General features: G+C 38.7%; 1 protein-coding gene and 1 long non-coding RNA gene across 2 annotated transcripts; both read left to right on the top strand.

Moving 5' to 3' along the window:
- The first annotated feature begins 9834 nt into the window (after positions 1-9834).
- On the top strand, positions 9835-27853 carry LOC108990916 (histidine--tRNA ligase, chloroplastic/mitochondrial). The gene is made up of 11 exons (XM_018965039.2): positions 9835-10263; positions 10386-10481; positions 18665-18753; positions 18917-19046; positions 19863-19955; positions 20763-20837; positions 24682-24799; positions 25021-25163; positions 26429-26557; positions 27321-27484; positions 27565-27853. Exons 1-11 carry the CDS (start codon positions 9904-9906, stop codon positions 27701-27703), a joined length of 1536 nt encoding a protein of 511 aa, XP_018820584.2. The 5' UTR covers positions 9835-9903; the 3' UTR covers positions 27704-27853.
- Positions 22967-24283, top strand: LOC118347961. The gene is made up of 3 exons (XR_004801177.1): positions 22967-24017; positions 24108-24165; positions 24263-24283. It is a non-coding gene; the product is annotated as an uncharacterized LOC118347961 (long non-coding RNA).
- Positions 27854-27946: the final 93 nt, after the last annotated feature.

The following is a 27946-nucleotide window of genomic DNA, read 5'->3' as shown; positions in this document are numbered from 1 at the left end:
TCTTTTCACCATTTACAGCTTTCTTTACTTGCATTTTGTTTTTCTTATTTGTTGTTTTGCTTTGATTTTATATTTTATATTTCATGTTGATTTATTTTTTGTTTTGCTTGCTTATTTCTATGCACTTTGTTTCTTTTGTTCGATTCATTGAGGACCATGTTTCTCACTAGTTGGGGGTAGAGTGTGTGCACCTACCTACATGAACGAGCGAGAAGCAAGGGGCCCCTCGATCCTCTGACAAGGTGACATTGACGTAGCATTGAAGACACCAACAGAGTAAGGCAAATCGAAGAATCATGTAGCATTAATGGCACCACTATCCGAGCATTAATGGCACCATTACCCGAACAACGTGCCATAATAATGGCGTCGTCACATAGGCACGCTACATTAAAGGAGCTTGACAAATGGAACAATCGTGAGGACATGGGCTCCATGAGGTCAAACACAATCTGTCCCCCCAAACTCCTAGTATAAATAGCAACTTTCAGGCACAAAAAAGCTCTTTGGACTCTCTCATTATTTATAAACTTCCAAAATATTTTACTGACTTTGGCATTGGAGACTCCCTGGCCACAAGGTTGTCCTCTCCCAGCTTCTTTCTTCTTCACTTTCGCAGGCCCAACTTTGAAGACCCGAGTTGCTGGAACCTGACCCAAAGGCATACGAAACACGACATTAACAGTGGCATTGCCTGTGGGATCCTTGTAGATCATGCGTGTATTTCGTATGCTTGCGACAACCCATTTTCAGACAACTCGAGAGGGACACAGAGGAAGTTTCCATGGAGGCAAGATTGATAGCTATGGAGGACTGGGTAACAAAGTTAATCGGCGAAGTGCAAAAACAGGTGGATCATCACCAGCCTAATCCAAACTTACCATTTCCTACAATATCAACGGGCGGGAGCAGGTCCAGTCTCAAACTGCCCAAATAGCCTACCTCTTGGGAAGGATGATAGGTGAGAAGGAGGCTCAACCTCCTCGTCTGGGAGAGCAGGACCAGCCCTCCCGGCGGCTTGAAAAACTTACCCAGACCCCCATCGCAGTGAAGGAGTGGATCAACTACATTGCTGTCCGAATTACCTTTTTGCAGGATACCGGAGGGAAATGTAAGCCAAAATGTTGCATTATCCCTCATGCGGTGGAGTGCGGGTCAGTCCTAAACTAATCGAAGGTAAAGACTTACCTTCCTCGTAAGCATCAATAGGCGGAAGTGGGTCGAGTAGCAGATTGCCCGAGCAACCTACTTCCCCGAGGACCAAGGAGACGGGTCGAGCTAGAGGCAACCTTGCTCCCCGCTGCGGAGAGCAAGGCCAGTCCCACGACTACCCGAATAACTTACCCCAACCTCCGCTAAGACGAATAGTGGGTTCAAAGCCAGCTTGACCCAAAACTTACCATTCTTTGTAGTGTCAGCAGGCGGGAGCGGGTCTAGTAGCAGATTGCTAGAACAACCTACCTCCTGTGAGGAACAAAGGGATGGGTTGAGCCAGAGGCCACCTTGTCCTCCTACGATGGAGAGTGGGATTAGCTCTGAGGTTACCTGAAAACTTACCCTGAACCCCATCGCGACGAAGGAGAGGACCAGCCACATCACTGCCCGAATTACCTTATTGGGGGCAAAGGGGCGAGTAGTCCTCAGCTACTCGAAGATGAAGACTTACCTTCGTCGTAAGCGTCAACAAGCGAGAGTAGGTCCAGTCACAGACTACCTAAACAATCTACCTCCCTGCGGACCAAGGAGACGGGTTGAGCCAGAGGCCACCTTGTCTCCCCACGACTGAGAGACAAACTTATCCTTTCTTGCGATGTCAATGGACGGGAGTAGGTTCATACTACATTTTGTCACCCATCCCTTCCAGACCCTCACATCCTTCAGTTCCATGCTTTTTTTTCCCATATTTAAAGAAGAGTTTGGGGAACTTTCTCATAGGTTAATGGCACCTAGATCTTACTTCCTAGCAAGTTAGCAATTCTTCCTCTAGCAAATGTCTTTCTTAGATCCAGTTCAATTTTCACCCTCAGGTAACTTCCCCAGCCAATCCCATCTCCATGCACATCCACCTCCTTGACATTCCCTATAGATGCACCAATCTGATTGCCTATCTCGTAGGTCATACATGCCAGAGGCATGTTGTTCATACATAAAGAGATTCCCAATTGAAATTCATATTTTTTTTTCGACATCAATTGGCTTAAGAACCAGGAGACGGTTGTCAAATAGCCATGGCTTACCATCGAGTACTCTCTACTTGTCCCTCTGGGTTTCAAAGACGTTATAAGATCTACTCTGCCCGGTCTGGAGACTGAATGGATCCTTTGTTTTCAAAGACGTTTTCATCTTCTGTGAGCTTAAGAAAATCCCATCTCTCCTCCAGATTCTCCATCTTTCCCCACCACTAGTCATACACCAGACTCACCCTTCCTCACTCCTATGAGTAAGTCGAGACTTTCCTCCACCCAAGCTTTCTCTCAGAGCAAGCTTAGATGAGACTAGCTTAAATCATATTTCGAGGACAAGAGCTTGGTGTTTGGATTCACATCAATTGTCGTATGTTCCAGATGAACATTTGCATCATATGGTAGCATTAGCCTATAGTATGTATCATGGGTTAGTGCTCAAATCTCCAAGCCCACCAACCATACCCAGCTCAATCTGAATCAAAACAATTGAAGGCCGGTATACCTTCCACCCAACATGTAACGACCCGGTCCAATAATTATAAGGTCGAAATATTGATAATTTTTATTGGACCTAAATTATATTTAATGGGTCATATTGGATAAGCTCATGAGTGATAAATTATGGAGGTTAATTAGGAGTTTTAATTAGGTTCAATAACTAGGTTAAATCTCATTTATTATTTATTGAACAAGTTAGACTCATTTTAGAATTTAAAGATCAGTCATTAAAAATTTATTTCAATTTAAAATCATCACTGATTGAAGTCCCCACGTAGTCTCAATCACTGCTAATCCTACATTGAATGAATTACTAGATCATGTTTTTAAATTCAAACTCTCTTCTTGAATAATCGTAACCTTGGTTGAAATCGTTAGCATCCTATTTCAACTGGGATACAACTCTACAAGTCGTCTTCACATTAGAAGTATTTAACAGACTATTTTCTCAAACTGTAAGCCATGCACATATCCACCTTCCACTAGAATTCATGCCCCACTAAAACTCTCCTACATTTCTACAAATCATTTTCATATTAAAACTCTTAAACAGACTCCTTATATATATGCCCAAACCCATGCACTTTAAGTGTATTTCATTCATCTTCAAGCCCAAGTGTAGTTTTTGCTTACCCGAAATCACGCAGAGCACTTCTAGTCCACCAGCATCGCTCACGTTTTCTCTCTCCTTCCGTAACACCCCGCTTATTTACCCTTATAGACTTAGATCAACACTAGAATTTAGAAGACTAGCTCATTAGAGTAGTCCGCGACCCTAAGAACTTTAGAAAGAATCAAATTAAGTTTAGAATTTTGGTTAAAAGCATTGATCAATCACCACACGATTAGTGATCTTGAAACCATGTTTTAAGCTTAATTTTTACACTTATTATTTCTCCTCATTTTGTTACAAAATTTCCTTGTTTGATTATCCATTTCCATTACTCTTAGATCATAATATAATTTTAGACAAACCTTTACACATTCATTGAGGGTAATGACATGTCAAACCCTAAAACCATATCAATCGACACCCTTGTTTACTTTTGTGTGCACGAACTAATGTGCCCCTAGTTTGATTATTTTTATGCCAATTTTTATCAAGGACATTTCTGTCATTGGTCTCTCATTTATTCATGAAATTTTCCTACCAAGCTTGATTTCAAGAACCATAGCCAAAATCCCAAAAATTTGTCCAATCTAAAATTTGACCTTGAATTTTTGGCAACCACCCATGAAATTTCTCATTTATTTGATTTTAATTGATCACCACTTCACCACCCAATCCCCATCATCTACCACCTATGGAGGATACTCAAGTGCGCCTTTAACTAGCCACATATTGCCAAGAAGGTAGTCCAAATGAATTAGACAAAAGAAAGTTTGCCTTGTGAAATTCCCCATACCCAGCGGCATCAATAGCCCTTAAGCCTTTGCATTAATTGCACCACTCTTTCACCACTACAACACGGTAGCCCCTCTCTCTCCCCATAGCCATTGCATCCTACTTTAAGGTAGATTGATCACCAAGTGAGCCAACCACCCAAAGAGGATCTAGGCTAGGCATCATCATCACCACCGCCCAAACCCTTGAATGGGAGGCCACCTTGCCAACGCCACTCACATCCCTTGGAGCCTATATAAACTCCACTCCACGCTCACTTATTCCTCACTTCATTTCCTCAAGTTTTCTTTGAGTATTCTTGAGAGCCTCTCTTCCTTTGTTTCTTGAGTGTTCTTGAAGTTCTAAGTGAATTCTTGAGTTTGTGAGTTTGAATGAGAAGCTTAGGAGGGCCACAAAATCTTTGTAAGTTTTTCTCTCTAGATCTTAATTTATGAGTTAAGTTGTATTTTTGAGTGTTAGTATTAACCTTGAGTGAGTATAACATGAGATACCATGTCTAGCTAGAAGCCGAAATATTGGTGGATAAGTTTAGTGTTTTAAATTATTATTATTTTTGGTGAATATATGAATTACGACATGCCTTGATAATCTATGTTATGATTCGAGTATGTCTTAGAATAAATCTTGAACGTTTAGTTTGAGGTTAGAAACATGTCATAATAGGTTTGAATTTCTATCTTGTTTTGATCATCAAAGCATGTATGGTTTGACTTTTTAATCATGCTTCATTTGTGGAAATTAGCTTATTTTACTTAGCTTGAAAAGTGCGCATTTAGAAAGCCTTCTGATTGGGATAAAAAGAATGCATGATTTAATTTTAGCATGTCATTGATGGAGAGGTCATGTCATGCATCATTTGAGGTTTATTTAGAATTTAAGGATTTTATTAAGCTTGGCTAAGTGTTGGGATGAACTTGCTCAAGGTTAAGCTTTTATTTCATCATTGAGGATTTCTGGTGATAATCTTTTTATTGGGTGAATCTTTCATGTATGCATTCATAAGGATCAATAGTTGAAATTTCATATAGGTATCCAACTAGAGAGCATCTACGGACTGAGGATGAATAGGCTAAGACCCCTTTTTTATTTTTAAAGTATAGATGATCTTAGAATGTGCAAGATATGAGGACTATGGATTCTAATTAAGTTTGGAGAGCAATTACGTTAGTAGTAGTATTTGGAAGTTAGGAGTACTTTCGTATTTTCCCTTTATCTATTTCTCTTTAAGATAGTATAGATTCTAACTTAGTTCAATTTTTATCATAGCCACTACCTCACTTCCAACTTCAACAGTCTGTAAGCTGGCCTCTAACTTATACTTTGATGATTATTATGATTTATTCATAAATGCTGCATTCATTTTATAACTGTCATTTTAAGTATGAATTGTCACATCTTCTTTTCCATTTTTATTTCGCATACAACTATCACTTTTGAACTATTCCACATACATGCATATCATGAAAACTTATTTTATCACGGCCCCAAAGATTAGGATGGAGAAGTATTCTATTGAAACTTCTATGTCCACTCTAGAGTGATTAAATATGGAATGGCAACCTCTGAGTTGATGAAGAACAATTAACAGGTTTCGAATAGGTTCTTTTTATAGAACACCAAAGCAAAGTCATACGTTATGACACCTACTTTTGGTGAGTGTATATATTATGATTTTTACGATGTCATGTTATATTATCAATGCATTGATAACGAGTCTATAAACAATGTAGTTTCAACATGAGTTGTACTATGGTCACTGGTAGGTACTCATAGTGCATATGGAGAACTGTGATGAAACCATACGTTATATTAATTCCATGATTTTATGTGATTCTTAACGAAAGACTAAATTTTTACAATAAAAGTGAAATTATGTTCTCTGTAAGAAAATGTGCATAAAAAATCTGTCTTCTTGAGAAATCTAAATGAGAGACAAATACAGTTTTTCTGCATTTGTGATCCCATATCTGTGATCCTGTATTGGATAATTTAATGCGACGAAACTCTTGTTGTTGCCTAGTCAATGACGTACCTGCCGCATTGACGTTTGGAGTGGTCATTTAATGCGCCATGGCTTCCAGCAGATTATCTAGGTAGGGTCATGTCTGTTTGTATACTGTCCTTTCTCAAGCAGATCTAGGATGTGTCTGTTTTGTCGGAGCGAAATTGCTCTCATAGGGCCTTCGAGCCTTCCCCTCTTTTGGGATGGCCTCGGGGGCCATTTCTCACGCGTCAACCTTCTTAATTCTTAACTGTGGGCTTTTAGCCTTTAATTCAAAGGCTTCCAGGAGTGTAGGCTTGGCCCGCCTAGGCGAGAGCCCATTCGCCCGTCCAATGCCATTTTGTGAGAGAATAAGAGAACTCTACTTACACAACGAGATTACACAAAATAAATCTACAAACTGATGTGGTTTCATAGGATACGTTAGATCTACTTTACAGTAAAAATAATTTTATAATCTGACGTACTACATCAAACCACTTCAGTTTGTGGATTTACTTTTGTGTAATCCTTTTGTGTCTAAAGTATTTTCCATTGAATCTAGCTCTTCTGCTATTTGGTATTGGAGAAAAAACGAAAGTGGAAGAACGGACTTGTGGGTTTTTTTTTCCTCGTCTTTACATGGGAACATTTTTCAAATTCTTGCAATGTAAGTGACACATCAATAAAATAGAACTCGGCTCTTATATAAATAAATAAAACTCATTTTCATTGATATAATAATAATGGAGTTATTAAGGAGATGCTTGGAAAGTGAAATGAGATGAAAAATTATGAAATTTCTGTGAATAATATTAAGATGGTTTGAGTTAAAATGTTTGAGTTGGTTTTGTAAAAGTATGTGGGTCCCATAATAAGATATGTTTAGATGTAGATGTGAGATGAGATAGCTTTAATTTTTTATAGGAAGGAAAATGTGGTGGGGGCCACTAATAATTGAAAAGTGTATTTAATGATTATTTTATATTTTAATGTATATATTTATTTAGAAAATTCCCAAAAATAATTTTTCCCCAAATTGATTTACTTCAAAAATTTGAAATTAGTTAATTATCAGTAAAAAAATATATTTTTTCTTTTCCAAGAACTTGCAGTGTAATTTTAGGTAAAATTCCTAACTTTACAAAATATTTATAAATTCGAATAAAAAATAAAATTACTTTCCATTTATCGATTACAACGTAGAAAAAACTGGACTTTATTTTTTCCAACTTTAAATTTTTTGGAAATTTCAAAAATAATCATGACCAATTAATAAAAATACACGATTATATTCTATTTGTGTATAGCTTGGAAAATCTCCAAGTTTATCAATTTCCAAACTTATCTCTATCGATTATTTAATTTGATAAATTCCAAAATTAACAATAAACATTGTAAAAAACACCATTATAATTTTTTCTTATAGGTTGGAAAATCCCCAATTTTATTTTTGCCTGAACAACTTAATTCGATAAATCACAACTTTTTGAATTATGAAGAAAAAATACACATTAGGCATGTTAGGGGCAAAGATTGGCATGAAGCTAGGTTAAAGCTGACGCTTCCCACAACAAAGGGACAAAATGGTGCAGATGCATCAAGATGGGAGCAAGTGTGGGTCACTGAAACGGGGGGTGTTGGGTTTTGCATGAACATTGTGAAGGAGGAAGTGTGGGTTACTATGGTTTTGGCCGGCACTATTCTTCATTGAAATGGACCAAGGAAGATCGGAAGAAGGGAGGACAAAGGGAATGACAGGGAGCAAAAATTTCTCAAAGGGTAGGGGTGCTACCTGTCCCCTACGGGGCGGGGCCACCCCTTCCTTGTCCCCCGCCCCCGCATGGGAGGGGGTAGTGAATTTTTCCCCACAATCTGCCCCCGTTCATGCACGGGCGGAGTACCCCGTCCGCTGCACAGGGGGTGGGGGTGGACCTCCATCTGTTTGCCCCCCAACTACACTGCCCTCTGTGGAGCTCGCGGATTTGTTGGTGCCATATGGAAGAAACAACTCCACAATCAAAACAAAAGCTTCAAGAATGCGAAGCTTATCATAGTAAAAAGGCTAGCCTTTCCAATTGAAAGAGAGGCTACTAACGAACCTGGTTATTGATTGCTGTTTGTATCAAGGGAAAGTGATTGAAAGTGTTGAAATGGTGCGCATCACCTCAACATGAAACGGTGCGCAGCACCCTGACTTAAACGACAACTTTTACCCAAGTACAGATTGCTCCACAACTTTTACCCAGGTACATACACACTTCAACAGATCCTCCAGAGTCCAGAAGCGTCTTCTCAGTTCCCAAGTCCTTGTCTTTCTTCTTCATCCTTTATGTCAGAACCCTAACAAATTATAAGGATATCATAAAACTGTAGGAGAGAGATCAAGAGAGAAGACGGACGAATGTTACAATGTCTTAGAGTAGGCGCAAACTTAGTCTGGGAGAGAGATCGATAGAGAAGAGGCAAAGCCTTGAAGATTTGAGAACAAAAATGAGAAAACTAGTAACTACAAAAAAGTGAAACCGGGGGGGGAGGGGTTCCCCTTATATATGCGGGGGCAGGGTAATCCCGGGGCGGGGCGGAAGGGGGGTGAGGCAGCGGGGGTGGGGCCCCGCTGCCCACCCCTATCAAAGGAAGGAGGGAGGTTGTGGAACGGAGGAGAGGTTGAGCTGTATAAAAGCGGGAGGAAGAGACTGATGTCGGGAGGAGGGGTTAGCTCAAAAGAAGTGAACAAGTTCACTATATGGTCAATGAAGGGTCTTCTCGTTAAACCGAGCCTTGAGAAATATGGGATGAGATGAATTTGTCTCACATATGATTTGGATACTAGATCTCATTTGACTATAACAAATGCTTTAAGGCTTGGTTTGGATACACAAACATATTTTATCTCATCTCATCTCATCTCATCATTATAACTTTTTCAAATTTCCACACAAAATATAATAAATAATTTAACTTTTTCAAATTCTAAAATAATAATAATATTAAAAATTATATTATAAAAATATTTTATTTAATTCTCAACAAAATATCTCATCTCATCTCATCTATACTATGTAACCAAACGAGGCTTAAGATGTCCTCCAAATCATGTTCCAAACAACTCTTAAGATTCTTTCAATTTTTATTAAAATATAAAAAATCAATATTATAAAATACTGTAAGTAAATCTTATGAGATTTAGGATTAATTTGGATAGTGAGATTAAGGGCAGGTTTGGGGCACAAGATAAAACACAAAATTCTCATTTCATTTCATCTCATTATTACACATTTTTCAAATCCCCATACAAAATACAATAAACAATTCAACTTTTTCAAATCTCAATACACTTTTTTCAAATCCCACAACAATAATAATATTAAAACATAATATTTTAAATTTCAAAATAAAATATAAAATTCTCATCTCACTCCCAAACCTGCCCTAAATAAGATGAGATAATATAATTTTAGATAAGTTAAATAAAATATTATTAGAATATTACTTTTTAATATTATTATTATTTTAAAATTTGAAAAAAATGAATTATTTATTATATAAAATGTAAAAATTTAAAAAAATCATAATAATAAGATGAGATGAGATGAGATGAGATGTAATAATTTCTGAATTTAAAGACCTTATTCTAACTGAGGATTCTAGACAATAATGGAGGAAATGGGAGGCTTTCGAAAACGAGGTGGGTTGGGCCGAGCAAATTCACGAGCCCAACAAAACCACCATAACCCGCGTGGCGAATAAGCGGAGCGGGTCTTGCAAGTTGCAAAGCCTGCGAGTGCGCTCCCGCTCGCTCCTTCCCTCTCTGCCACAATCTTCACACCACCATGCCTGCAAACCCTTCTTTCCTTATCCTCCATCCACGCCTTAATCTCTACCTCAAGCCCTTCTTTCTCTCCCTCCCCCATTTCTCATCTCCATCTCTTACCTTCAATAGCATTCGAAGATTTCCTATCCCCAAACCGCCATTTCCGATAAACCGTAGAAACCTATCGTCTTTATCGTCCGCCGCGACAACGCAGTCTACTGACGACAATGGCGGTGGCAGAGGTAGGCCAGGTGCGCTTTCTGCGCCTCCAACCACCGATGACGTGCGGAGGATCGACGTCAATCCTCCTAGGGGAACCAGGGACTTCCCCCCCGAGGAAATGCGCCTCCGCAATTGGCTCTTTCGCAACTTTCGAGAGGTTGGGGTTTCGAAACATGTGTGACTCTGTACTTATAAAAAAAGAAACATGTGTGACTCTGTATATATGTATGTTTATATTTAATTAGAGATGGATGTGGGATTTTTGTGAACATAATCTAGGTTTCGCTATTGTTTGGGTTCGAGGAAGTTGATTTTCCGGTGCTAGAGTCAGAGGCGTTGTTCATTAGAAAAGCCGGGGAGGAGATTAGGGATCAGGTTAGTCTCTGCTATACGTTGTTGTTGTTTAATTCTTTGAAACATGCTTCATTTTCTACCAGTTATCTTACATACTTACTGGAAATTGGGCAACAACTGTTTTGCCTAATAGCATTGCTTGGACGGGAATAATTAGCTTTGGGAGTGAAACACCCCGCTCCCCTAGAGTTAAAAAAGATATCATTTTTTGGTAATCGAGGGAAATGAGTGTGCTACTACTGACCTTGACTAAAAAAAATATTTCTTCTTTTATTCTTAAGGGAGCAACATGTACTAAGATTCTTTATAATAAATAAAATCGTTCAAAATACTGAAATCATAAAAAAGAATAAGCGGAAGCATTTACTAAAATTTCTTGAACATTGTACTTTCAAAATCATAACGTAAAGGATATGTACATGATCTAGGCCTATGCCACACCTCCTTGGGCCAAATCCCGTCCTGCAACTATATTTTTATAAATATTCTCACCTAGGGGGGTTAAAATATAAAATAAAACTAAAATGAATTGAAAATTTAGTAAAAAATCCATCATAACGTAAACGTAATAAACACAAGACTTTTAATAATACATTTCATGGTTGAGAGAATGAAAATTCATGACTTATCATACGTATGCTTGTGATATCCATGATTTGTCTTGACTTATCTGACTTATCTAAATTATCTGATTGATCTAAATTATTTGACTGGCCAACACACTTAATCCTGTGTATAAGGTTATGCATCTGTCCCACATCCTATGGTCATAAGCGGAACCACTGATGTGATAGTACTGTACTGTGCTTGGAAGTAAGCAAATATTCTCGGTGTAACCCATGCTAGTCCCACTATAGCGAAGAAATCATTCCGTAGGGTCATGACTATCTCGCAGTGTAGTAGTAGATGGTCAACTGTCTCCTCACACTTTTTGCACTTGCAATACCAATCCAACACAATGATCTAGCATTTCCTTAGATTGTAACTGGATAGAATCTTTCCTATGGAAGCAATCCATTCAAAGAAGGCTACTTCTAGAGGTGTCTTCATCACCTAAATACTCTTTCAAGGGTAAGACCTAGTATTTTGTACGGTGAGGGACTGAAAGAATGAACAAATAGTAAATTTCCATTTCTTAGAAGGGCACCAGAGTACATTTGCATCTCCCACTCTTGTTTTCGTAGGGTAAAAAAGGCTGTAAAACTCCGTGAAGGTGTTAACTTCCCAATCTTGTGCAGGTATAACAAAATTAACCTTTCATTGAGGAGTGCCACTTGAAAGCTCCAAAAGATCCACCATTGAAGCTTCATAGACCCATGCAATTCCATACATTTTCGGATAAACTTCCTAAAGGACCTTATTGATGCTGGATCAGAATAGAAGATTATTTTGATGGCTAGCTAAACAAAGGAAGCTAGAGATTGAGATTGAGAAAAATCACAAATAGAGAGAAACTCTGAGATAAACTTTGAAATTAAGGTTTTAATATAAAATAAATCAATCACCCTATTTGAACCCCACAAGCCGGACTTAAATAGCTAAAGAAAAATGGCAAATTAGTAATTAAGACCAAACAATAAAATACAGAATAAAATAATTATGACTAAGATCTAGCCGAAGAATCCGGAATAAAATTGTTACTAAAGATACACATTACTATAAAAAGAAATTATCAAAAAATGAAAGAGTTGAGTAAAGGTTACGTTTCAGAGGTGAAAACAGTTGATTTTGGGGTCGACAAGAGGCCCACTAGGGGAAGCATGGTGACAAAGACGTGCGCCGAAGAGAGCTTTCCAGATTGAGGTCATATGCGCGATTTTGACACTTAAAGTTATAGTTAAAATATGGATGTAGTCACTTCTCCTCGCCCAACCAACCAAGAGATAAGTCTCCTTGCCCAATCGAGACATAAATCTCCTCGTCCATTTGAGGGATAAGTCTCCTCGCCAACCAAGGGATAAGTCTCCTCGCCCAAATCTGCCGTTCCTCGCCCAATTCTTTATATCTTCCTGCTAGTTTTGTGCTGGTCTACCTTCTTGAAGTAGTCCAGTACTTTTAACGTCGCATCTGTCAGTTGAGCCTCACCGACCTCGGATTCGGACTTAGATCCCCTTGCATCAACCTTCCCAAGTTGGAAAGAACTCGCCCTCGAGCTCACACCATCGTTGACAAAGTAGGGGCTGAGGTATTTGACGTTGAACACATCCGGAATTCTCATATGACTGGGAAGACGCAGTCTATATGCATTGTCGTTGATCTTTTGGAGAACTTCACAAGATCCAATCTTCCTATCTTTCAATTTGTTGTACTTGCCAACAAGAAAACGATCATGGGTTAGTACAACCCAAATGATCGCCAACCTCAAAAAGTATTTGGCAGCGACAATTGTTGGCGTGAACCTTGTACTTTGCATTGCTGGCCTGAGTTTCTTGCTTGACTTGGTTGTGTACTCCCTGAAGGTGCTCTGCCATCTCCTCGGCCTTGATGTTCAGGTGACCAATTCGTGGGATAGGGACCAAATCAAGGACCTCTGGCGGATTTTGACCGTATAGACTTCAAATGGACTCAATCGAGTAGTCCAGTTCTTGGATTGGTTGTAAGCAAACTCCGCTTGCGATAAGGCGAGGTCTCACTATCTCAAGAGGTTGTCCAAACTTCGATTTACAACCTCGGTTTGCCCGTCTGTTTGGGGGTGATAGGCACTACTAAAGTCTAGCTTCATTATGAGTTTTTCCTACAAACTCTTCCAGAAATTACTCATAAACTTCGTATCCCAGTTTGAGGTGATAGATTGAGGAACACCATGCAAGTGAGCAATCTCCTTGAAAAAAAGGTGGGCGATCCGGGTGTTGTCCATGGTCTTTTTGCAAGCTACAAAATGGGCCATCTTAAAAAATCGGTTGACCACGACGAAGATTGAATCCATGGTGCATTGGGTCCTTGGCAAGCCTAAGACAAAATCCATACTGACGTCAAGCTACGGACCATCAGGTACAAGTAACAGAGTATAAAGGCCAATATTGGTGAGGGTTTCCTTGACTCTCTGGCACACAAAACTTCTCGCCACGTATCGTGCCACGTCACTGGTCAACTTGGGCTAGTAGTAATCTGTGGCGATTAGAGCCAAAGTCTTTTTTTACCCACAGTGCCCCTCGCCATGCGATTCCCATATAATGTGCTCTCTCAAGGAACAATCTGGGATACACAACTGTAGACGAAGAAAAAAGACCCGTCATGCAGGAGAAAATCACTTTGCCTTCCCTCAATTACTTCCTCAAAAATCTTTCCAAAGGATGGATCTTCGGCGTACAAATCCTTGAAAGTGTTAAAGCCCTCCACTCTAGTACTAATGGCAGTGAGGAGTGTCACTAATCGGCTTAACATGTCTGCAACTCGGTTCAAGCTTCCCGATTGGTGCCTCAGCGAAAATGTTAATTCCTGCAAGTATGCTACCCACTTAGCATGCTGCCTGCTCAACTTGTGCTGGCCGTTGATGTACTTTAAGGTCTCGTGGCTAGTGATAAGGATGAACTCCCTTTATACTAGGTAGTGACGTCAATGCTTCAGGGATTGGGCTATGGCGTAGAACTCTAAATTATAAGTGAAATAATTCTTTTTTTCCTCCATAGCTTCTCACTGAAAAAGGCTATTGGCCAACCCTCTTAACTCAAAACACCACCAATGCCAACTCCAGATGCATCACAATTGACTTTGAACACCTTATCAAAGTCTGGAAGTGCTAAGACTGGTGCCTCTGTCATCTTTTGCTTGGTTGGTTGAAAACCTGTCTTTGCCTCCTCAGACCACTGGAAGTCACGCCCCTTTAGGCACTCTGTGATAGGGCAATCAAAGTGCTGAAGTTTTTGATGAACCGACGGTAGAAGGATGCCAATCCATGGAAACTCTTGACATCATGCAAGGTCTTAGGTTTGGGCCACTCCAAGACCGCATCTATCTTTGACTAATTTGCACGAACACCATCAGTACACAACAAAACCAAAGAAAGTTACAGAAGTAGTGAAGAAATGACACTTCTTTTGATTGATGAGCAGAAGCTCCGTTCTCAACATATCGAAAACAGCTCGGAGGTGATCAAAGCGTGACGCTCATGTCGGACTATAAATGAAGATATCATCAAAGTAAACTACAACAAATTTCCCCATAAAACTTGATGTATAAACCTCATGAATGTACTGGGCACATAGGACAGCCCAAAAGGCATGACCATCCATTTATACAACCCATGTTGTGTCTTAAACGCCTTCTTCCACTCATCTCCAGGCCTTATCCTGATCTGGTGATATCTGCTTTTAAGGTCAATTTTTTAGAAGACCTTAGAACCTGATAGTTTATCCAACATATCATCTAGGCATGGAATGGGAAACCTGTACTTCACTTGATTGCTCTGTTGTTAACACACATATGCCATGAACCATATTTCTTTGATACTTGCAGGGTAGTTATCAAAATATTTTCTGTCGATCGGAAAAAACACTAGGCATCGCCTATCTACTGTTACCTCACTGCCTTTATTCAGCCACACCAATTTGTACGGCTTGGGATGACGATCTGTCTTCAACTGTAATTTCTGAATAGCTTCTTTAGACACCACGTTCTCACAACTGCCATGGTCAATGATCATCTTGCAAACTTTATCGGCAACTGTGCAGGTCGTGTGGAAAATATTGGTTCTCAACTAATCGTCCCCTGAATCACCCTTGGGAGTCAGTAGACTCTTGTGAACGACCAGGGTCTTGTGGCCATCACCATGCAATACGTTTCCATCCTCATTATCATCATAAACAAGCTCTCCAATCTTCCTAGTATCTTTTTCCAAGTCTTCCTCAATTAGGAGATTTTTGCCTTTTGATTAGTAGGCTTCCTGCATTTAGTCGCTCTATGTTCACCACTTCTGAAACATCTAACATTAAAGTGAGAACTTTGACCCTGTGGTGGTTGCTGGGCGGAATGAGGTTCTTGAGGGTGAACTGCTCGGCTGCTTTGATCGCTTCGAATCACTGGTCTCCTGTTCTGCTACTTCTCCACGACAAGTGCATGTTGGTATGCTTAAGAATTTGTCCATAACGCATGAAGGCTGAGGACACCCTGTAGGGACTGTCGTAATCTGTCCAAATACCGCGCCACCATCTTCTCTTCTGTCTCAGATAGATCATTCCGGACTATCAATTGATGGAACTCTTCCGTGTAATCATCAACGAATCTTGTGCCCTGCCTCAACAAGTGAAGTCGTTGAAACAAAGTTTGAGTGTAGCCAAAAGGAAGGAAGTGACCCTTCATCTTCTTCTTCATCTTCTCCCAATCACTAATCTTGGTCTTGCCCTGCCTATCTCGTGATCGCCTCAACTGCTCCCACCACGCAGATGCTCTACCCTCCCTTGTGTTTGATTGTGACCAGTTTCACTTTGACATGATTTGGGACTTCCTTAAAATAAAAAAATCCGCTCCACTTCATTCAACCAATCAATGAACCCTTTAGCCTGTAATGTGTGGGAAAATTGAGGCAGATCCACTCTGAAACCGAGGTCCCCATGACGCTCCTCCCGACCATGGTGCTCTCAAAATAGAGTACGATTGTGATACGGGTTTTTAAAACTGGATTCAGACTCTTGATCATAAGTCTGACCCTCTAGGTTTTGCGCGTCTAGATGCTGGGATAAGTCTACTATTTGCCTATGCAAATCTGTAATCATCGCATCCTGTACGTTACGATCGCGGGGAGGGACTTCTTCATTTGGAACCTGTCCACGTCAACCACGACCTCTACCACCAGCCATGCAAACTAACGATAATTCTAACCAAGAAAGCGCTACAGCTCTGATGGCAACTGATGCCGGGTCAAAATAGAAGATTATTCTGGCGGCTAGCTAAATAACGGAAGCTAGAAATTGAGATTGAGAAAAATCTTAAATAGAGATAAACTCTGAGATTATGGTTTTAATATAAAATAAATCAATCACCCTATTTGAAGCCCACAAGCCGGGCAAAATGACAAATCAGTAATAAAGGCCAAACAATAAAATATGGAATAAGATAATTATGACTAAGATATAGCCTAAGAATCCGGAATAAAATCGTTATTAAAGATACACATTACCATAAAAGAAAATTAATAAAAAATGAAAGAGTTGACTAAAGTTGACGTTTCGGAAGTAAAAATAGCTAATTCTGGGGTGAATAAGGGGCCCACTAGGCGAAGCATGGTGACTACGGTGTGCACGCCGAAGAGAGCTTTCTGGATTGGAGTCATATGCGCGATTATGACACCTGTAGTTGAAGTTATAGTTGAAATACGGATGTCGTCATTTTTCGTCGCCCAACCAAATAAGGGATAATAAGTCTCCTCGCCCATCCGAGGGATAAGTCTCCTCACCATCCAAGGGATAAGTCTCCTTGCAAAAATGCATTTTGGGGTTTCGATATGATCTTCTCCATTACATGCTCTTGCCAAACTTTTGATAAAGTTTAACATGAAAGACCCCCATGACTACATCCTTAACCACTTCCTTATGGGCTGGTTTGGATAGTGAGATGAGATGAGATGATTTTAGATGAGTTGAATAAAATATTGTTAGAATATTATTATTATTTTGGAATTTGAAAAAATTGAATTATTTATTATATATTGTGTGGGAATTTGAAAAAATTGTAATGATGAGATGAAATGTGATGAAACTATCTCTAAATCCAAACTGGGCCTATAGGTTTGGAAAAAGGCCGTGTTGAATCCATTGGGACCTAGGGCTTTGTCCCTAGCCATGCTTTTTACCACTTTTCAAATTTCCATCTCTTCAAAAGGCTTCTCAAGCCACCTTGCTTCCTGTTGATGTGTTGTCTCAAACACTAGACCATCTGTCTTTGGTCTCCATGTGAATTGTTCATACAATACATGTTTGTAGTATTAACAATATGATCTGTTATCTCAAATGGATTCAATGAGGCTACACAGTCCATCACTATAGTGTCAATGGAATTATTCCTCCTTCAGCCATAAGGCCTTCTATTTTTGCCTCTAAGAAATCTCCTCCATTAGGCTCACCCTTTGAAGACCTACAATCACCTGAATTTTATTAGTTTTGTGGGCTTTTGACAGAATTCTTGTCTCCTCCACACCCAAGCCTTGTACTCCAAAAATGAATTCTCTAAGATTTCACATTGCCAAAGATTAATTCATTTCAAAATTTCAAGTCCCAGGTACTTTAGTCTGCAAGCCATGATATAACTTGGGGTTCCTTGATATAGGTAAGAAGATCACTATTACTTGATTTTGTTAACCTTTCCTTTAGGTTTTAGTCGCATGTTCTCGAACTTGGGCCTCGTTTGGTTACACAGATGAGATGAGAAATCTATGAATAGTTGTGAGATAGTTTGTGAATAGTAGTGAAATAGTTTGAGTTAAGATATTTTATAGTGTTTTGAAAAAAGAGAGAAAAAATTGAATAAAAATATTATAAAGTTAAAATATTGTTAGAATATAATTTTTTAATATTATTTTTTTTTTTGAAATTTGAAAAAGTTGAATTATTTTGTTTGTTTTGTTTGGAAGTTTAGGAAAGGTTTAATGATTAGGCAATGGTTAGATGAAGAATTTGAAAATTTAAAAATTTGAAATTGAAAAAGTGTTTGTGTTTGGATGTTGAGATGAGATGAGATTGGTTAAGACCATCTGTGAAACCAAACAAGGCCTTAAGTATCTTCAATCCCTCTTGAATACCCCCACAGTCTAGTGGAAAGTGATCTGAACATAGCCTTGAGAGACATTTTTAGATTAGGCTTGGCTAGTGTGCATCTATCTATTCTTGACCATTGTGAAATGTCTCAATTGTATACCATGTGGAAGAGCCGTCTGGAAGAGGTACACAATCCCATGCCGTAGTATACAAAGAATGTAATCCTTTTGTCCATGCGAACTAATGCTATATAGTTGATCCTTCAAAGCTATTTTTAGAACACAAACACATGTTAGCCAATCAAGATCATCTCCTCTAGAATAGTTAAAGACTAATCAACTCTCAAAGTTTGTAAATCAAACGAGTTATTTTTTTATAGGTGTATATCAAGCGAACTTTCCCTCACTTTTGTGTGCTTGTTTCTATTGCTATGATTTTTTTTAAGCATTTGATTCTCGATTTTCTGGAAAGAGTCACTATTGAGATCTTTTAAACTAAAGCTCTTTCACTGTGCAGCTATACTGTTTTGAAGATCGGGGAAATCGTCGAGTCGCATTGAGGCCAGAGCTCACTCCTTCGTTGGCGAGGCTGGTGATACAGAAAGGGTACTGATCCTGACTCGGCAGATGCATTTTGCATGAAAGCAATGCATAATCTTCATCATCTTTATTTGATGTCTGGAAATTTTGTTATATATATTATTTACTTATGGTTTTTGTATCCAGGTACAGATGCCAGAATTTGATCTCCATCTTTTTTCTTGTCCAGAAAATCTCTCTCTCTACCATTGAAATGGTTTGCTATAGGACAGTGTTGGCGTTATGAGAGAATGACAAGAGGAAGGCGTCGTGAGCACTATCAGTGGAATATGGATATTATTGGTGTACCTGACGTTACGGTAGGAGCAGCTGACTTGACATACACTATGAACTTCCATGCTGGCTCCTTTTTTTTCCCCTCCACCGACTTAACTAATGTTGGCCTCTATGCGCACTGGATATATAGTTTTGAAAGTTTTTAACCATATTTATACGACTTTAATTTGCAACTTCTTAGAAATAAAAAATTATGAATTCTACCAAAAGTTGAGTCAGAACAGAATAGACTTTCATGTAAGGGTCGGTCGGATTACAGAAACATCATAATTTCCAAGGCTCGAGTGAACAATTTAAATCGGATTGCCACTTCATCCAATAGCTTAAAACAATCAAATTATCCAAATTCCTTCCCCTAAAAGTTTTCCATCCAATTGCAAACTATAACCCTATAATCCAATGTAGTCTTCCATGAACCAGCTTCATAACCTCAAGAAGGTAGAATGTATATTATATAGATCGTCATCCATCACCATTGTATGAAGTTCCGTGAGAAACACATTCATGACTAAAAGTATGCGTATACTTGGGCTAAACCTATTGTTCTCATCAATAAAATTTTCGTTTAGCCATGGATGGTTAGTACTTTGCTACTATATGTGAGTTTGAGGCAAGTTGGTGAAGGCTGTCATTCAAATTCTTCTTTTTTCTTTTTGTGATATTGTTTGAGTACCTTTGTCTTCTATTCACTCCATATTTTGCTTAGATGTTTTAAAGCCTCCTTGAAAACTTCAATCAAGTAATTTTATTATCCAAATCTATCATCTAAACCCTTATATCCAAATGCGGTTACATATTCATTTCTTTGTCAAGCTTGATATCATGTTGTTTTGATACAGGCTGAAGCAGAACTTATTTCATCGATCGTCACTTTTTTCAAGCGAATTGGAATTACAGCATCAGACGTTGGATTCAAGGTTTCTAGCCGAAAGGTGCAAACAATTCTTTCTGTGCATGGGCAATTAGACGTCTTTAACAATAACATAATATTTTAGGAAGTTATCTTTTCTTTTGCTAAGTCATTGTATTACTTAATTCTTCTCAAGACATTTATGAATCCACTTTTGTTCTAATACGAAACTATGAACTATTGTTAATTGCAGGGAACTATTGTCAAATCTTTGTTATAATGACTTATCAAAAAATTAAAAATAAAATCTTTGTATTATTGAAGACTTCTCAAGACATTTGGAATTAGTTTTCAAGCTTCAGTTGCAATGAACTGTAGTTACTTTCTTGACTATTTTTTTTCTCTCTTGATTAGTAATTGCTTGACTATTTCTTTTTGTGAAGAGACACAGTTATAAGTGTCTTAACAACTCTTGCACCTACTTAGAAGGCTAGGTATTATTTTACTTCTTATTGTGGATTCTCTTTGGGTAAATAATACTTGAATGGGGATAATGTCATTGTTTTAAGCTATTGGATAAAGTGGCAATAAGAGTTACATTGTTGACTTGAGCCTTCAAAATTAAACACCTTATTGTAACGGGTCCACCTTTATATGCAAGTCTATGCTGTTCTCAACTTCTTACACAGTTTTGGTATACAAGTCAGCTCCATCTAAAGTGAGCCTTGAGTGAAATTGATTTTGCAAATTTTCCTCCCACTTTTTTTGAACTACTGCATCTGGTTTGAACAATTTCGGCTTTATTTTTATTTTATTTTTTAAATTCCTTTTGGGGTGGAGGATGACTGAATATGTTAATTATTATCTGAGCTTTTCCCCTTTATTACAGGTTTTACAAGAAGTATTGAGGTGCTACTCTATACCTGAAAATTTATTCTCCAAGGTTTGCATAATTATAGACAAGGTGAGCTATGCAAGGTTGTAAGCTTCAGTATGTGATTGCTCGTTTGAAAATTAGAGCATGTTGCTATTCTGTCGAGTTTTAGTGCTGCTCATGATGTTATAAATATTCAGCTATCAATAAGAAAAAGAAAGTATTCAGCTATCAATAAAATTATTTGGATTACATTAAATTGTAACACCCCTTCCCGTGAGTTAGGAATATTATGAATGTACATAACTCTACAACAGTAAAGAGATTCGACATCATAAAAACTTTGGTCATCTTATTGAATCATACAATAACTTAAAATGAAATGTCTTGTATAACTTAATGTAATGACATGATGGCGTAAAACATAAACTAGTCCTATGTGGCAATAACACTTATTTGTAAGATCTAAGACTGTTAAAGTACATCTTTTTCTGGCCATCCTGCTTGGGGTCCACTTCATCATCACCTGAGACATTAAAACATAAATACAAATAACAAGTGAATCGAATACTCAGTAAACCGCACGGCATAATGTAAACAAGACTTAACCTTAGGCTTTACCTTGGAAATCTTCATGCATAATTATTATTATTATTTTTTTATAAGTAATCTTCATGCATAATTATACTTATATATATAGCATGTGGATCATTCAACATAACTTAACCTTAGGCTTTACTTTTTCAAAGTCATTCTATGCATCTAATAAATTCCGTGCATGCTAGCATTTGGGTAAAAAAGTGTTAGCATGCTAAAATTTGACTTCTAGAGCCATTTGGAGTTGTTAACAGCATCCCCTTTTAAAGCTTTAGAGAGATTTTTTACAGCTTTCAAGGAATCATGCATGCCACATTTCGGTATGCCATATGGTTTTCAGAAACTTATATTTTCTGGTCTCTTTATGCCATGTGATCATACAACAGTAACTGATTCAAATATAACATGTCAATTATGCAAGAAATCATGGTTTGGGGAATGTTTGTTCATTCTCATGCTCAATATGCTGAAACTTCTACCTTTTAGGAAATCTGGCTTTTGAGTTATGAAACTACATTTAAAAACATGGTACATGCTGTGTGTGGGTGGTATGCATGTGATTTGGCTCTGCCCCTTACATATAGACTTGTCAAACATAAGAAAGCATGGTTTTGTTGTCTGTTGATGCTGCTGTCAGGCTTCTGACAACATGTATTTTGTGTCTCCTGCCTATGGTGTCGCAGTAGCATGTATAGTGATCTCCTGTGCATGCTTTTGACTCAGGCCATATCTCTTAGAAGAGTTGCTACGACTACTTGGGGTTGCTATTACACGACTCACTACGTATAAGGAATTTGGTAGTATTATGACATGAACCATGCAAGAAAGTTCATGAGATTGAGAGCACACTCACCTAGGGCGGCAATTAAACACCCTAATTCAGTCCCTTGATGCAGTAAAACATTGACAGCAGTGTCCCATGAGAGGCATAATCACATAGCTCCAAACTCACCAAAGGAGTGCATAATATTGTAGTTTATTCCTTGGTTGCAGCAGCGTTTTAGGAGACTCCTTACAATTCCTTGGCAATTGAACTCAAGAGTTTGGCTTGGAAAGTTGGGTGGTACAAAGGAGGATTAATGGCAGCAGGCTCTATGCACTTGAGCCAGAAAACTCAGGTGAATGTTGCAGGAGTGGGTGCACTGAGTTCTTGGCTGCTGGATTCTCTTGGCTTCCCTTTGGAGTGTAGATGGGTTAAGAAAAGAAGTAGGGATATCTAGGAATTCCTTAGAAGGGGCAACACATGTGCGGGGGTTTCCTTGGTTGAGATGTGAGCATAGGGGCTGCTGGTATAATCCTGTTAGTCTTCTTGGGAACAGGTGGTAGCCTTGATTTTAGGAGGAAAATCTGGAAATTTAAATGTTAGTTAAGGCTGGAGGGGCAGCAGCTCTGGATTGGGAGTAGAATGTGGGGCTTTCAGCATGCTTCTAGGAAGGTTCCTCTTTGATTTTGTTTGAAAGCTTTCCTAAAACATCTATGGGAAGTAGGCAGCTTCATGGTAGACAACTTTTGGGCTTTTTCTCCCAGACTAACACAGCTTGTCAAACTCTGGCCAACTTCTGTCATAATAGAAAGATCTTCCCTAATTTATTCCCATGCTTTATTTAGGGAAGATCTTTCTATTATGACAGAAGTTTACCGAGTTGGCCAACTTGTCATAATAGAAAGATCTTCCCTAAGTTTAGTCAAACTCGGTAAACTTTCTGGCTTGCCTCCTGAAGAGCCTGGGGAAGAAGTAGTCTAAGAATGCTTGCTTGAAGCGATCCCAGGTGATGGGTACTCCACCCCAAAGTTTTTGCTGTAAGAGCTCCCGGTGCAGAATACCACCATGGATCAGCCATATCTACTAACATATTGGTGGCATACTCCACCTTTTAGTCATTGGTATAATATAGAGCTCTGAAAATCTTCTCTATCCTCATCCAATTTTCAGCATCTAAAGCTTCCAACTTGCCATTGAAAGCTGGAGGGTGTTGCCGCGAAACTCATAGGGTACACCCGAGGGGAGCCTTAGGTACCATGCCATGGCCATCGGCAAAAGTCTGGAAAATTCATGTGGCAGCAGTAGCAAGAATTTTGGGGTCACCGTGCTGTGATTCTGTGGACTCCTCACGACACACCGCCCATGAAATGGGTGTTTTCTTTGAGTTTGTCTTACCAGAGTTCTAGCGTGTTTATGGCTCATTTTTCTGATTTGTGGTGAGGGACCCAAGAGTATGGGGTTTGTGGGAAGGCATTATACCATGAGAGACTGCATAGTATTCACATTACATAAAGAGAATAAGAATACTCACTTTAGAATTGCTGTCACCGTGGCTATTTGATAGAACCTAGTGGCATATTTCCTGCTTCTAGGAGCCTGTAGCATGATGCTTTAGAGGGATTAAACCAGTACTCGAAGAGAGCCGTGTGGATGTTTTTGGAGGCTGCAAATTACCTAGGGTGCAGGGAGTGATTGTGACAGGGAATCCTTGGGTTGGTAGAGGAGAGACTGGTGGCACAAAGTGTGAATGGAGGCTGTCGTGGCTTCTGCGGTAGTTGGTTAAAAATATAGGAACATAGGAGCCTAATGCCACTAATCCTCCTCTGTACCGCCCCACTTTCCAAGTCAGACTCTTGAGTTCAATTGCTAAGAGATTCGAAGGAGTCTCCTAAAACTCTGCTGCAACCAAGGTAAGGAACAAACTAGAGAAACCCTTTCTATTACTTGTGTTATTCTCTTCAGATACATGCACTGAATCCTTCTCTACTTAAACTGTCCAGGTCGAGGATAGAAGAGTTCAGTCTTTGGTGATTCGCCCTATGTTACAGCAACTTTAAAGTAGGAAATTCCCAGAAACATATGCACTCCTTTGGTGAATTTCAAGCTATGTGATTATGCCTCTTATGGACCACTGCTGTGTATGTTTTACTGCAAGGACTGAACTTAGGATGCTTAATTGCAGCCGTAAGAGTGGCCAACCACCCTAGGTGAGTGTGCTCTCAATCTCATGAACTTTCTTGCAGGGTTCATGTCATAATACTACCAAATTCCTAATACGTAGTGAGTCGTATAATTACAACCCCCATTGGAGTCCTAGATGTCTAAACTCTCTTCTATGAGATATGGCCTGAGTCAAAAGTGTTTACAGGAGATTACTATACATGCTACTGTGATACCATAAGCAGCGAAACACATGCTGTCAGAAAGCTGACAGAATCACAGCAGCATCAAACAGCCAGCAAAACCATGATTTCTCATGTTTGACATGTCTCTCCTTGATTTTAAGATGTTTATTTCTACAAATTTTAATTGTTTTCTTCTGTGTGGGGGGTTTGCATATTTATCTGGATACAGATAGAGAAGATTCCAATGGATGAGATAAAGAAAGAGTTGAAATCTGCTGGTGTATCAGAAAAGGCTGTTGAGGAGCTATTGCAAGTTCTTTCCATCAAGTCATTGACAAAATTGGAAGGTTAGGTTGAGTTTTCTGTTATTCTATTCAGAAGTTTTTTTTTTTTTGTTAAAAGACTCAAATGAATAATTTTTTGTAATGATTATATTCTCCACCTTACCAGTGGCCTTGGAAGTAGAAAACCAATTGAAGTCGTCCATTGGTTTCTTTAAATGTACAAGTTCTCTCAACAGAAATGATATAATTGATTTTAATTATGTTTTGTATATTTGTGTATGTAGAAATACTTGGAAGTGCTGGGGAAGCTGTTGCCGATCTAAAGCTGCTATTCTCCCTGGCTGAAAAGTTTGGTTATTCTGAATGGATTGAATTTGATGCATCTATTGTACGTGGGCTTGCTTACTACACTGGAATTGTGTTCGAGGTGAGATGTTCTCTATTCTAATTGTTTTCTTCTTTTATGTTGGTCTGAATAGGAATATCACCTTGTGATACCCCATATGATATGGATAATGGTAGGTGGTGTATGGGATCCCACATTGCTTGGGAAGGAGAAGTTCTTACTCTTTATAAGGTTTCAATAGAGCTCTAATTGTATCATTGACTAGTCCTTTTAGAGTATAGGCCATGTGGTTTGGGCCTTCTATTGGGGCGTTACACACCTTAGGGTAAGTTGATAGTTAAAATAAGTTCCATCCACTAATTAGGTGACACCTTGCTAGTAGATACATTGTTTTGATAATCTTTGACAAAAAGAGCATGTATCACCTTCAGTAGCTAATTAGTGACCTAGAAATTGCACTGATGTTTCTATAACAACGCTGCCTTAGGGGCTGTAGTCCGGGACATATGGGCTAAAAGTTGTGGTCAACATCTTGTCGACCAAATACGTATAAAAAAAAAAAAAAAAAACATCTCGTCGACCAAATGCTTAGTTCTTATTTTTCTTGGTGCTGAAACAAGTGAAGGGGAAAAATAGAAAAAATGAGTGAATATGTAGAGTTTTGATCTTGTAGCATAATTATTGTGTACCCTAGACCTTGCAATAAAATATCTCAATGCCTTCATTTGTTTATGCATGAAGTAAGTGGCTGATCCAGGATTCATGGTGAAATCTTGAAAGCCCCCAGGTGGCAAAGAGATGAGCCTCTAAGATATAGATTGATGTATTGTAACGCCCACAGCTCAAGTCCCACATTTTTGGTTGGGATAGGCTCTGATACCATTTGTAATGCCCCAATGGAAGACCCAAACCACTTGACCTATGCTCCAAAAGGACTAGTTAATGATACAATTGGAGCCCGATTGGAACTTTATAAAGAGCAAGAATTTCTCATTCCCAAGCAATGTGAGATTCTATACATCACCTACCCCTATCTTTATCATATGGGGTATCACATATATGCTATTAGCCTACATGCAAGGGAGAAAACAAAACACCACACCGAACAAAGTCTAATTTATAGATTTACCCCCTCCCTCTATCTTAAATGTTGAATAGTGTTTCCTGGAATGGGCATGGATGCATGGTATTATTTGTCACTGATATTAGACTTGTCTTTGGGGTTGTGACTGTGCTGATATTCTTTCACAGTCGAGACAGACACAAGACTGTTGTATAACTCGATCAAAATGGTTACATTTTTGTTTTCCCCTCATCCTAATGAGTTTTTAATCTTTTCCCTGTAGGGTTTTGATAGAGAAGGAAAGTTGCGAGCCATTTGTGGTGGTGGGCGATATGACCAGTTACTCTCAACTTTTGGTGGCGATGACCTTCCTGCATGTGGATTTGGATTTGGTGATGCTGTTATAATAGAAGTAGGTTCATCCTTTCATTAATTTACCCTACAGTAGAGTACTGATTAATGAATCGAATGTGGGCTGCCGTTAAATTACACCAGAACAAGTCTTTTGCTCCTCTTTCCCATCAAATGGTCCCACAACCTTTGGACATTTCTTTTTTCTTCTTTCGTTTTACCTATCAAAAACATATTACACAAGAAAACTCATGCTGGCAGAATATGTTGCACTTACCAAAAAGATGCACCCCAATGTCTGTACCACTGTTATCTAATCAACTGTAACTGTGGTTTAACCTTGGCCTACTACTTAACATGATATTTGTCATATTATTAATTCATATATTCACCGACAGGAGAATGTGGACTGCAGAATGTCAGCCACATCCCACATTTTTGTACAGCAGACAGTACTTCAATCAAATGACCACTATAGTTATTTTTATTCGTTCATGTATTTTATTGTTACTTTTGTTTTTGTACTTTGGTCACAAGTGTCTAGGGCCTCAACGGAGAGGAATCTCCTAAAGCAAATTGAGCTCGTACGTAATAGTGTCAGAGTGAGCTTGGGTCCTATGCTTGTAACTTCGTCCACCTGTCTCCTTCTTTTAATTAAGTAGTTTAAAAAACATATTGTCAGTTTAACCCATAATGGACAGCCTTATAAACTGCAGCAACCAATGCGTTTTGTTGTTTATTTACGTCTATTCGTGTATATCTAGTCTTTGCTTCTTTTGGTTAACAAATTATATGGCTTTTTTTGGGGGATTGGGATATTACAGTTGCTCAAGGACAAGGGACTTCTACCAGAAGTCAACCTCGAAGTAGAGAATATTGTGTCCGCTTTGGATGTTGATCTCCAAGGGGCAGCTGCTAGAGTTGCTAGCATACTCAGGGAGAAAGGCCAAAGTGTTGATTTGGTCTTGGAAAGCAAACCGCTTAAATGGTACTCAAATTCTTTTGAAGGTTTTCATACCAATTGCTGCCCTTTTCTGAGATGTTCTGTTGGTCTATTTTTTCATTCAGGGTTTTCAAACGAGCGGCACGGATAAATGCAGAGAGGCTAATATTGGTTGGAAGTTCAGAATGGCAAAGGGGTATGGTTAGCGTCAAAATCCTTTCTTCTGGTGAACAGTATGAAGTCAAACTAGATGAACTAGAATGACGAGATTTGACGATTTTGGTATTTATATATTCTTTTTTTATTTTATTCTTGATAGTTAAGTTTAACCTTTGTTTTTATTTTTCGAAAATTTAGTACTTCTCTATGTATCTGTGGTAGAAAAATGAAATGAACTCAACTCATTTTTGTGCATGGAGTGAATGCTAAAAATGGTGTTCTATAAACACCATTCAGCTGATAAATACTATCATGATCATGTATATCTGAGATTACTATAAAATTGCT

Source organism: Juglans regia, chromosome 3, assembly GCF_001411555.2.
Source record: "Juglans regia cultivar Chandler chromosome 3, Walnut 2.0, whole genome shotgun sequence".
NCBI classification, from domain to species: domain Eukaryota; kingdom Viridiplantae; phylum Streptophyta; class Magnoliopsida; order Fagales; family Juglandaceae; genus Juglans; species Juglans regia.
Note: the sequence above shows the minus strand (reverse complement) of the source record. Positions and strands in the feature narration are given on the sequence as shown.

Bases quoted from the DNA above. Each gene is read 5' to 3' on its own strand.
- LOC108990916 (XM_018965039.2), top strand. From the start codon at position 9,904: ATGCCTGCAAACCCTTCTTTCCTTATCCTCCATCCACGCCTTAATCTC. The intron at 19,047-19,862 runs GTAGGAGCAGCT...GTTTTGATACAG, and splicing joins TTGGTGTACCTGACGTTACG to GCTGAAGCAGAACTTATTTC. The intron at 27,485-27,564 runs GTACTCAAATTC...TTTTTCATTCAG, and splicing joins GAAAGCAAACCGCTTAAATG to GGTTTTCAAACGAGCGGCAC.